Source organism: Colius striatus, chromosome Z (assembly GCF_028858725.1).
Source record: "Colius striatus isolate bColStr4 chromosome Z, bColStr4.1.hap1, whole genome shotgun sequence".
Lineage (NCBI taxonomy): Eukaryota > Metazoa > Chordata > Aves > Coliiformes > Coliidae > Colius > Colius striatus.
This window is the reverse complement of record NC_084790.1, coordinates 71,051,393-71,063,207: the sequence shown is the minus strand read 5'-3', so window position 1 is coordinate 71,063,207 and position 11,815 is coordinate 71,051,393. Positions and strand designations below refer to the sequence as shown.

At 44.8% G+C, this 11,815-nt stretch overlaps 1 protein-coding gene across 3 annotated transcripts; it reads right to left on the bottom strand.

Moving 5' to 3' along the window:
- Positions 1-398: 398 nt before the first annotated feature.
- Positions 399-8,877, bottom strand: S1PR3 (sphingosine-1-phosphate receptor 3). 3 transcript variants are annotated; one of them, XM_062018942.1, is made up of 2 exons: positions 8,793-8,877; positions 399-3,812 (listed from the first exon to the last, which is right to left on the bottom strand). In XM_062018942.1, the coding sequence occupies exon 2, from the start codon at positions 3,631-3,633 to the stop codon at positions 2,491-2,493; it is 1,143 nt and encodes a 380-aa protein (XP_061874926.1). In that variant the 5' UTR covers positions 3,634-3,812; positions 8,793-8,877; the 3' UTR covers positions 399-2,490. The 3 variants fall into 3 exon arrangements, with proteins under 3 accessions (XP_061874926.1, XP_061874925.1, XP_061874924.1); XM_062018941.1 differs by having other exon boundaries at positions 8,471-8,871; XM_062018940.1 differs by having other exon boundaries at positions 8,480-8,871.
- Between the last annotated feature and the right edge of the window lie 2,938 nt (positions 8,878-11,815).

Sequence of the window (11,815 nt, the reverse complement as noted above, 5' to 3'; positions counted from 1 at the left end):
GGTTCTGTACTGACATGCAATCACATGGCCTCCCAACAGTGGAGTTCCTTGCGTTACTTGTACCTCGCATTCACTCTGACACAGCTAAGGATAGAATCCAGATATTAAAACTCAGTTTTATGCGCACGTTCTAGGGCTTTGGCTATTACTTTTTTTTTAACCTAAATAGCAAGAATCATGTAACATCCTTGATATAAGACTTGGTGTGGGGTCAGCCACAATGTTTTCTCAGACTGTTGTGTTGCTAAGGCCTTCCTGTTCTACAATAGTAAGGAATGCTGCCACATGCCACTACCTCCTGAACTAACACTTAGAAGCACATGAATATTTTAGCTGGCAGTTTCAAAGACACAGCAACAACTTCAGGGGACAAATTCCACACTGCAAACACAGCCAAATAGCACTGTAAGATCTAAACATTTAAGCAAGCCACAGCAATGCAATGTCACCAGATCCGTTTCTCAGAAAGCTACAGAGCTGCTGACCCAGTCTGTATCTGCAGTTCATATAGTTATATCATGCTTAGCTTAGTTTAGCTTTTTCTTGTTCTCTAAGTGCACTGCTTTTCAACATTTTTGGTACAAATAATTTCATATTTACTACTCTCTTTCACAGTTACTTCATTCAAATACAGTTTTCCTTTGTTCTTACACTTTGCTAACAGTATAAAACATTTACAAGCAGACTGTTAACTTGAAAAAGATAATTACAATGCAAACTTCTACAATTTAAAGGCTTTTGCTACACACATTACACAACTTACACACTGTACATACTTGGGAAGAGTCTAACGCTGCTGGCTTTAAATGACCAAGACTGGAGCAAAGCTAAGGATGAGTTCCTTCAGGTTGTGTATTGAAAAAGCCTCAACTACTTCTAACTGCACACAAGGCAAGGTGTGATTTGAGATATTATACATAAATGTTTGCAAGAGCCCAATAAATTGAGACGCTTACATTCTTACCGAAAGACAACGGGAACTATTCTCAGAATTACCCATCAACCCCCACTGAAGTCTGCAGCCATAAAATACAATTGATGGAAGTACCATGGTCCACTTCCATGTGGACTTGAAACCAGATGTTTATGAAGTCCTAACTGCTCTAAGTCTTAGGAAATCCATTTGATGCTGAACACCATCCTGTACTGAGGCTGGTAAGGCCGTGATGAAGTGTAAAGTTGTTTTCATACAGATTCCTCTGAAACAGTCTCTCAGAAGAGTAAATCCAGAGCTCCACAAAAGTTAGGAGGTCTTCCAAACTGGATGGGCTGTCATTCCAGATACAAGGCAGGGTCAGGTATAAATAGAGGTATGCTTCTTGGCATGATCCTGCTGTACCGCACCTTCCCTCTTATATCTGCAAAAATGCCTAGAGACAGTAGGAGCACAGAGGCCTGCTGCCAGAAAATGGGATCAGGTCCCACTGGCCGAACTTCTTCCCAGGGAGAATTTCTAACACAATCCCAAGCTGTGGTAGTGCCTTGAGAGAAAAGAAGAAACTCCACAGGGACCTGTCGTGGTTCGCTGTTTTCTGAAATGACGTCTCTGTTTCAGAACTGAAGAATCTCAGCTTAGGTAGTGCATTCACAATGTACGTAAGTTTACATAGATTTGACATGCATTTTTAAATACATTTGAAACAGTAAGGAAAAACATATGTATTGAAACAGTACATATACATGTCTATTGTTGGGTCACATTTTAACTACTTTAAATAGCCTCTCTCAATGGTTATTTACTACTGCTTTTTTAAAAAAGTTGTGAAATGCCACAGTGACAACTGCCACGTTGTCTTTCACTAAACATGAAAAGTTTGAAGAACAGTGGAAAATACTGCACTGATATGACATATTAAAGTTCCTGTCAGTTAAAAGCTACTACTTCATATATTTTCAAATATCCCCAATGAAACACATCTATTTGCATAATTTGTCACCTTACACTGTATACTACAATACAATGTTTAGCATATTGTAAACTTTTAACAGACAACTTTTTTAATATGGAATTGTACAAATATACAGCTATTTATACCACATATATATAAGGCCATTACATAACAGCAAGTTACATATAGAGAAATATAATCACCAACATGAGCTCTTCTCCCAGTCAGCAACAATCAGGCTCATTTTCTGATCATCATCAGTGCTTAGTGAATGCTGATGTTTCTAACAGGTTTTATTGATCTCTTGCAAGATCAGGCAGCGCCAAAAGCAGTCTCATTGTGCAATGCTGTTGTGGTGCACGATGTCATTAGATGTGCCTGCACTCTGTTCTGGCTGTTGGGTAGCATGAAATGTTTTTTTCTGAATCCGGTGTGTTACTGAGTAAACACCCAAAGCAAATGATTGATTGTTGATAAATAAGTTCTCAAAGTTAAATAAGTGGTTAGTGTTTTCCACTGTGACTTAAGTGCATCAATACTTAAGCTACACTTGTAGTTTAAATCTAAAAGCCACAAAAAGGTACTTGTCTTGAGGAGTCCTTTACTTACAGAAGTTTCCATTGTGAAATGAAGATTCACTTTTCTCAGCAATACATGAGGGAACATTCATTGGTGGCAAATCTTCCTTTGGCTTCTGGGTATTGCTGCTGCTGGATTTACTTCGACTGTGGTCTGGTGTGGCCTGAATAGGCAAAGACCTGGCCACCTTGGATTTCACCAGGCAGCCACAAACAAGACGGAAGAAAGCCCGACGCATTTCCTTACTGGCCAGAGTGTAGATGATGGGATTCATGGCAGAATTGATGACTGCAAGAGCAATAAACCAGTCTGCTTTGTACAATATAGAGCACTCCTTCACTCTGCAGGCCACATCAATGAGGAACAGGATGAACAGCGGAGACCAACAGGCAATGAAGACACTGACAACAATGACGACAGTCCTCAGGAGTGCCATGGACCGCTCCGAGTTACTGTGGTTAGTGACATTGCGACTGCTTGACTTCACCAAGATGTAGATACGGGCATAAAGGATGACAATGGCAAACAGAATGGCTATAAAGATACTAATGCAGAACACTACATACTTCTTGGAGTAGAGAGGCAGAATTGTTGAGCAATCTGGTAAGTTGTTTATACAGTTCCAGCCAAGAATGGGCAAGGCACCCAAGGAAACGGAAATAAGCCAGCATGTACCAATAAGAAGGAACACTCTGTATTTTTTATTCGCATCGTACGGCCTCATTTTAATCATTGTCAAATGCCGCTCAATAGCTATGGCTAGCAAGCTGAAAGTGGAGGCACCCAGGGCAACAAACATGCTGCCTTCCCTAATGAACCAGATGGTGGAGGACAAGCTCAGAGTTTTCTTCCCAGACATAAGAATGTTTACTTTGTAAACAATTCCAGCTAAAAGATCACAGAGAGCTAGATTGCCAATAAAAAAGTACATGCGGTTGTGAAATTTATTGTTTTTCCATATGGCAATCAATACCATCAAGTTTTCCAGGACTATGAAGCTACATAAGATCAGAAATGCAACAGAAGACAGGTCTATGTTATCAGTTGCCTTTTCCCTTAAAATAAGCTTTCCCGTGTAATTATAATGAAGTACGATCAGAGAGTCCATCTCTTCACTTCCTTGAGGGCCAAAAAGCGCATCAGGTGGCACAGTAACTGCTGCCATTATTTGTTCACAATGCTGGACTTTTCTTCTTTAGTATCACAGTCATTTAGTTCTGACAATTTTCCACAAGAGGGAGATCAAGTCACGTTCCTCCAAGCACTCCTCTGGGCAGGCTGTGTGTATCCCTAGCTCCACCGAGCCTTGCATATTAATTCTGAACAGCACTTGCAAACCAGGCTCTGAAAATAAAATCAACAAATACAACATAAATCTCACTGTCTCCTCACATCACTCTCAGCCCATACATGTGCTTAAGCCACCACATAAACCCAGAAGCCAAGAGGTATCAAGGTAGCTGTGGCAAGCTGTTGGTCATGCTCTGCACAGATGCAGCTCCACTGTGGAAATGCACAGGCAACATGGAGAACTGCTTCTAAGTGTTCTCCCCTACAAAATTTCCATGATGAAAAAAAAATGCAGAGGAGCAGCATGAAGGATCCCAGCAAGCCTGCACAGCAACTGGTTCACTTCTTTCCAAAAAGTCCCACGGGTACCTGGCACTCCCAAAACACCGCCCAGCCATCGCTGCCTAAGAAGCAGCAGGGCAAACTCACTGCTTCCTAAGCTTGTCTCTGTTCCCCATGCAGACCTAAGGTGATAGAGACCCTGACAAAGTTGGTGGCAAGTCTGGAAGCCAGTATACATGTTGCCAATGCCTAAAATAACTTCCTACTCTTCATGGTACAAAATTATGCTATTTTCAATTAAAGACATGCTCTGAAAACCAGTCATTATAAAATCAATCCTCTTTCCCATTCAAATTATTTGGATTTCTGTTAACCTTTCATATAAACATAGCAAGTCACATCTTTGTAACTAGTGCTTTTCCTTGTAGTTTGCTTTTCTTTTTTTGCCTTTTGCCTAGGTATAAAGACATACATTTAACATGTAGGGCTTTGTTTAAATAAAAAATAAGTTATATCAGTTTTAACTGGCCTTCTCGATTTACTTCTGTTTTTCTTTAAGTTACAACTTAGATTAACTGCAAGGTTTTCCCATGGACTTTGGTAGGCTGCATTTTTGCAGCAAATCCTCCTATTTGTCTTTTTTCCATTGTCATACATAAATATTGGAAGAGACCTGCACAGCTTTGTAAAAACATCAGAAGATGTCAGAAGCACTGACTGGTGTGCCACAAATGTTACAGTTCAGTTGCCACATACTCCAATGACAATCAGTGCTCATGCCCGAAACATTTGTACTGAGGATGAAGGGATAGCCAAGTATTTTCATTTTGGTAACCAAACCAGCATAGGGATGAGTAGGGAAAAGATTTCATCTGAATGAAATTTGTAAAGATTTTTTTTCTGGGAAAGATCAGAAAATAAAAGTTGTGCTGGGCATGAGGATAACCTTCCATTGGGCCAAAATTAAATAGCTTAGTTTGGGAAACTCTTTAAGAGCTAGAGCTCCTCATCTTACCATTTATTTACTCAAGGATCACAAGCTTCTGAAACACATGAAAGACACTTCCAAAGGATGTGTATCAAGGGAAGTAGGGGTGGAACTAGAATATCTTTAAGGTCCCTTCCAACACAAAATCATACTATGATTCTATACACGGTTTTCTTAAGATCACAGAAACAAGGGAGCCACTGTTGTTCCAGCACTCCATTTTGAGATCTTGAAAAGTGGGAGATTTGTTTTCAACTGCCTTCTGAAAGAGGAGAGGAACAAATCACATCCCAGATTACTACTTTTCTGAAGGCGAGAACCCAGGAAAAGGGAGGGTGGGAAAAGAATAACCTAACAGGCTACAGCAAGTTGACTTTAATTCGTTAGTACATTCATGATATTCTAAAATTATTTTCTGACAAAATAATTTATAATTTACTCATTATTATTTCCCCATTCTAGTTCTTAGGAACAAACTACTTTGATGAAGAGACCTGCTGGGAGAGACATGCTATCCAAGAGACACAGTTGTTGCTTCATGTCCTTGGTCATTTTTAACTCTGAAGATGACAGTAATCACCTCATTCATTGCTCAGGAACAGAACTAGGCTCTCAAGTTGTTAACCTTTTTATAGAAACACAACAACAGTGAAGCTGTTCAACCCAACGACTTCACTTTGCTAAGGTTCAATCTAATTGTAATTCAGTTACAAACTGCACACTGTTATTCACATAAACTATCAGTCTTTCATTGTGTTGGCTTACAACAAAATGCTACTGTGTCCATATGAATTGCAAGTGCTTTCCACTGTAAACAATTACATTTGACTAGAAAAGTATTTGTTTGCGATAGCTCAACTAGCAACACTCACTAGACTGGCTGATGTCTGCCTGAGAGAATCATTTTCATATCATTTAAGAGCACCACACGCAACATAATAAATGTTTTTGTAAGTCTCTTCAAAGACTTATCATACTGGTTTACTGAAGCACAAATATGTTTCTTTCTGTGAAGAAAACTGTATGCCAGACTCAGGACAGTGTCAGCCACAATTCAGCAGTTACAAACCATCATGACTTTACTAAAGGTAATGGTGCTATACCAGTTCCTCTGGCTGAAGGCATGGACAATGCACTCAATCAACCAAAAACATATAGAGAATCTTCCAATGTTCGCAATTACTTCTTCTCTTAAAATTATTACAGCAGACTTAGTATAACAAAAGTAAACCTTGCCAGGCTAGTGGCAAGGCAATGTAGGCTGTAACGCTACTATTTGCCAGAAATCGCTGGGAATGACTATGACTTATAAGACATTTGAAAGTTAAATAACATTGTGATAAATTAAAATTTATTCTCTTCTGGCAGTAACATTTCCAGGTAATTTTTTTCAGCCATACTACTGTTTTTGTTTTCATCCTGCTTTGTGGTCAGTAACTCAGAAAGTACATTTAACAGTTTGAAAAATTAAAATTGGTTGTATATTGTAATAACAAGACAGCAGCTGCCAGGTCATTGCCTCCTGACAGCTCACAACTTACTCCTCAAAACATCTTTGTCCCAGTCTAACAGAGGGCTAACCACTGGCTGTAAAGTATGGACCTCAGGTCGAAATATTTTTAAAAAAGGACCCAAAAAGCCTCTCTGTGGTATGTTGTGTGTTGAGCACTGCCTTGGTTAGGTACCTCAATACCCTGAGCTCTTGATACCACTGGAAATCAGTTTTACTCCCTCTAATATAAAGTGGAGGATCCCTATTGCTGTTTCACCAGGTACCACCATAATGATAATGCTGCTGGCAATCTGGCTGTACTTCCTCACAGTTGTGATAGACAAACAGCGTTTGCTAAATCACTTAAATAAAGCAGTACAATGTCAAGATCCATAGTTACATGGAGGACAATTCAGCTACTTGGCTGTCTTCCCTACTCCAAGGAAGGAGGAAGCAGTTGGGGTCATCAGCAAGCACCACGATTTCCTCCTCCTGGGTAACCTCTCTGCCTATCAACATTTTTGGGGGTTTCCACAGGAGTCAGTGTGGTCTCCTACAGATGTCAAGGATCCTAGCAGAGTTGAACACTCTTTCAGGCTGGAACAGAAGCTCTCCACTACAGCTTCACATCCCTAGGATCTATCAAAGCCTGCACAGTCCCTGTGCCACTTGTGCCGTGAAAAGAGGAATGCCGTGCTGTAGGCCATGACTCCTCGGTCCGGGCAGAGACTCAGGGACATATCATACATCTCACAACCTCCCCACAGATAATGCCCTGGGTAAGGTAGTTGGGAGTCAGCGTGCAATTTTCCTCTGGGAACTTGTGATAATGGGAGTGTCAAAGCCCTTCAGCAATCATCTTCAGTACATCCCTGCTCTCTGCTCCCAGTGGGTGCTCTGGTAAGAGTCCCACAGGGAGTGGAGGGCTTTTACCATCTCATGAGTCACTGGGTACTTTACAGCTGGAAGAATAGAAATTTCTCATTTAAAAACAGTGAGACAAACTGCTCTCTGGTTTTGTGATATCCTGAAGACAAAGCAATAAGTAAGAACAAAAGCACAAGTGAGAATAAGACTTAACTTTCTGCTACCTGCTTTTGCCTCCACAAGAACATAAAACACTACGTGTTCAGTATGCTTACTGTAATTCATCTGCGGTTGTATTTTCCTGCCTTACAAATATCCACAAACAGAATCTGACCAAAAAGACCATCTCAGCCCCCCCTTCACTTCCATCCCCACGCTGCAGTTCTCCCTTCTCTCCCACACACAACCCTACACTTTGGCCACCAATGACAATTTTAAAAACAGTAAAGGGAAGGACTTGCAAGAATGTGTACCTGAAGCCAAACTTTTGTGTATTTTATTTATTTGTAAAGCCTTTCCAGATGAAAAGGAAACGTGTAATTTATCAGACACACCCTGGTAGTGTTATGTTTAAGAACAGAAAAAAGGCTTTTAAGAACAGCAGCACATTTCAATATATATTTCCACTCTGAAATTAATCTATGTTAGACGCAAATGCAGTTTAGACAACAAACATCTGCCTCAGAACAATGTCTTGGACAACTCAAATAAACTTTTGAAACTTTGGGGTTTTTTTTGAAGTGAACGTGCTGGCACCTTACAGCCTCGAAAAAGCCTCTAATAAATGTTTATTTTTCTTGGCTTCTGGATTTTAGACACAAGCTTGTATTCTGTCTTCCCGAGTAGCACACACGCCGAACTCCCACGGGAGCTGCCGGCCGGTTCCACTCGGCACGTTAAAGAAAAGCACATCTACTTCTCCGCCCTCACCGGCTCCCCTCACTTCAAACTCCAACACTCCCTTCACAAATTCGCATTCCTGCGGCGCTCGGAACTTTCTGGGGTGAGAAACACCTTGTTTCAGCCACCCAGAAACAGCCGCAACGCGTCCGCAGCGCGGCCGCCTCGCAGGGGATGCGTTACCGTACTCACAGCCTCGGGATCCGGGCGCGGCCGTCCCCGCTCCACGCCGGCCCCTGCACCTCGGCGCGACCTCCGGAGGGACGCTCCGGCGCAGGGGCTCTCCCGCTCCCCGAGCAGGCAAGGCAAGGCAAGGCAAGGCGGGCGGCCCGCCGCCGCTCTCACGACCCAGCAGCGGCGCACAGCCGGGCGGCCCCGACGGGCGGATTGCACCCGGGGCGGGCAGGCGGCGGCAGGGCACGGCGCGCAGCCCAAGAGGAGAGGGGCACAGAGGGAAGGCGGGCTGCAGGCTGGGCTGTCCCGTCCCGGAGAAGACGCCAAGTACCTGCCGCGTCCCCGCTGCCTTCCCCCCGGCGCTCTGCGGCCGCTGCATCCAACCTCGCCGGCTGCACGGCGCCGCTCGGCCCCTGGGGCAGCGCGGGGCCGGGCCGAGTCGGGCCGGGCGGGGCGGGGATGGCCGCGGCCCTGCCCCGCCGCCGCTGCCCGGAGCCGCCCCTCCAGGCGCCCCCCGCCCAGCTGCCCGCGCCCCCGTTCCGGGCTCTTCTCGGCCCTCGCCCGGCCACCCGACGGCCCCTCGGGGCTCCTCGCGGCCCCCGCCCCGCGCCCGTCCCTTCCTCCCGTTGTCTCCTGCCTCCGGCACGCTGCTCACACGCCGCCGCCGTCGTCTCTGGACAGGGTTCGCCCCGACTCCGGCGAGCCCTACCCGGCTCGCTCCCTCCCTTCGCCCCTCACCATGCGCTCGGGGCCCACGGGCAGAGCAGGCAGTGAGCCCCGCGGGGCGGCCGTCCATGCACGGCTGCGGGTGAAGCGCCGGGCGGTATGGGCAGCGGGGGTGGAATGTGAGGCGGCAGGGCCCGCTGGTGAGTATTTGTAACGTCCATGAACATTGCGGAGGGGAGGGAGCAAGTTCTCGGTAGTCCCTACTCAGCGCGAGCTGTTAGGGTGCGTGAGCGAGGTGTATCGCTCCGGCATTAGCTCCCCTGCTTTACTGTGCCTAATAACGAGTCCTTCAGAGCGATTGTGACAGGTGACACGGGGCAAAACTTTTGAAACCCCGAGAAAAAATACGGCTGGTTTGACCCAGGGCTGCCAATTGCAGCATGCACTTGGTAAGATACCTCTTGACCGGGCTATTGACTGAGTCGAGGGTAGCGGTAGGCATACAGATTGCCTTAGTGATGGGAGCAGCACTCGGGAAAAGAAGTGGAAGCCTGGATCCTACAACCATCTAATTTAAATGTAAGATGCCTGTGGGTATGGCAAAGCCTTCTGTCCGAAATGAATGTGATGAGCTGGCAAACCGGAAAACTACAACAACCTTGCAAAGTGCAGGCAAATGTGCAGGGTTGCCTAGTTGTCTCACTGCAATCAGTGTTTTTCTTGGGAGCCTCCTGTCTGGAGCTGGGCTTTGTCACGCTGGGACCCATGCCACACACTTAGCTGTCAGGTCACTTGTGCTGCTACTCCATAGGGAAGAAGAGCCCCGGAAAAAGGAAGAACTAGGCTTTTTATAGCCAAAAGTTTCAGCTGATGTAGCAGAACAAACAGCATGTTTCTGTGACTGCTTTTTGTCTGCTGAAAATGAGTAATAAAACATTTCTGGTTTTGATAGGAAATAGAGACTAGACAGGGTAAAGTGCTGGTAAAATTGCTTAAAAGCTGATGGACCCAAGGGATACGGCCCACTTAGCTATGGATAGGTCTACAATGTGTCGTGGTCCTGGCTGCATCTCCTGCTCTCCTCCCACACATGTTTGAAAGCTGTTCCCTTCTATGGAAGGGGAGCTGAAAACTCCTTCCATGCCACATGAAACCACACGCTACTTTTTGGCAAAGAGAAGCCTGGGCCTGCAAATTGGTCCACAGAATTGCGTAGAAAAGCCTTGTCCAACAGCTTCTCTGCAAACCACCCCAGGAAGCTCTGTAGTCCGTTGGCTTGCCACGTGCTGTCAAGGCCCAGTTCTTGTGGAACAGATATTTCAGTAAGCAGCCCCTGGCCTGGCTCTGTGGTCTGATATTATTTCTTGTTCTTTTGCCTGTTTCCTTGTTTTTACCTTTACAACCTTTTAACTATCTGGAGAGGAAAGACAGAAGACTTAGGTGTTCTGATAAGACCTGTCCTAGGTGTAGGGCCCAGATACTACTAGCAGAAAGATTTTTTGGCAATGGTACCAGGAGGTGGCAAACTGTGCCTGGCTGCCTATGATGGTTTTGATTTGCCTTTCTGAGTTGAGCTTGCCACTGCCCTCTAGGAACAGCCCACAACGAGGCCCCACTACAATACAAGGGAATTACTTCCTCTGCAGAGTAGTTTGCATGGGCAGGGGTCTAGCAATGATGCAGATCAGATGTTATCTCTGACTGAGGCCTCTGATAGTGGTATCTGCAGGATGGCTGCAAAGCAACTTGAGCAATGACATACCACCACTCAGTAGAGGCATCTTGTGCTCCAGCTGTTGTCTCCATCACAGGAAACACCTCAGCCATAGCTGCACTGGAGGGATGTCTGGCTCATCATGGGTCACTGGTTTCTTCCATCTGCCTCTTGATCCCTGTGGTTGTGGTGGCTGCTGATACTGTCAGAGGAGGCAGGTGGCCAGTCACTGCAGTGCAAGCCAAAGAAGCTGCCCAGGAGCAAAGTGTGGTCGAGTCTCTGCACAAATGCTGCCAGGAATTTGCCTGAGATGGCCTCTCAGGACTGAGCAGCTGTCTGCAAAACATGGGTCCATTTTCAAACATCACACAACAGGCTGTGAGACATATGTATTGTACCCAGCTTTCCACAAAGCTCTCAACCTTTTTGTAATACTCTTATAAATTACAGTTTTGTGGCGTAAAAAGATTAAAAACTGAGTAAAAGATAGAAAGTAAAAGCCAAGAACAATAATAACTTTTCATGGCAACAGGAAGTTAACAGCTCAGTTTCCCGGGAGTGAGGCGTATGTTCTGCCCTGGAAATTGCTAAGTGAGTGGGTAAACATGATGAGTAATGGGAGAGCAGCATTTACTGATGTTATTGGGGGTAGTTGTCAGCAAAACTAAAACTGACAGCAAGAGGTGACAAGACATGGAGGTCCTGAGTGACCTGCTGATAAAACACTGTGTTAATTTCCATGCTGCTAAGTGAAACATCAGAAAAACAACTCTAACGATACATGCACAAATTTCCATGGAGTGGTTACACTCAGAAGAGGAGTCTTTGTGGATAGTTCTTCAAAAAATCCATCACTATCTGCCAAAGGGAAATGGAATGCTAGGAGTGATTAAGATAGGAATGAAGAACAAAATGGAAAACATCATTAGACGAGTACCTTGAGTACCACAGGTGTCTCTGGTTGCTTCACCTGA

Excerpts from the sequence above, each read along its gene's own strand:
- S1PR3 (XM_062018942.1), bottom strand. The coding sequence starts at position 3,633 with ATGGCAGCAGTTACTGTGCCACCTGATGCGCTTTTTGGCCCTCAAGGA.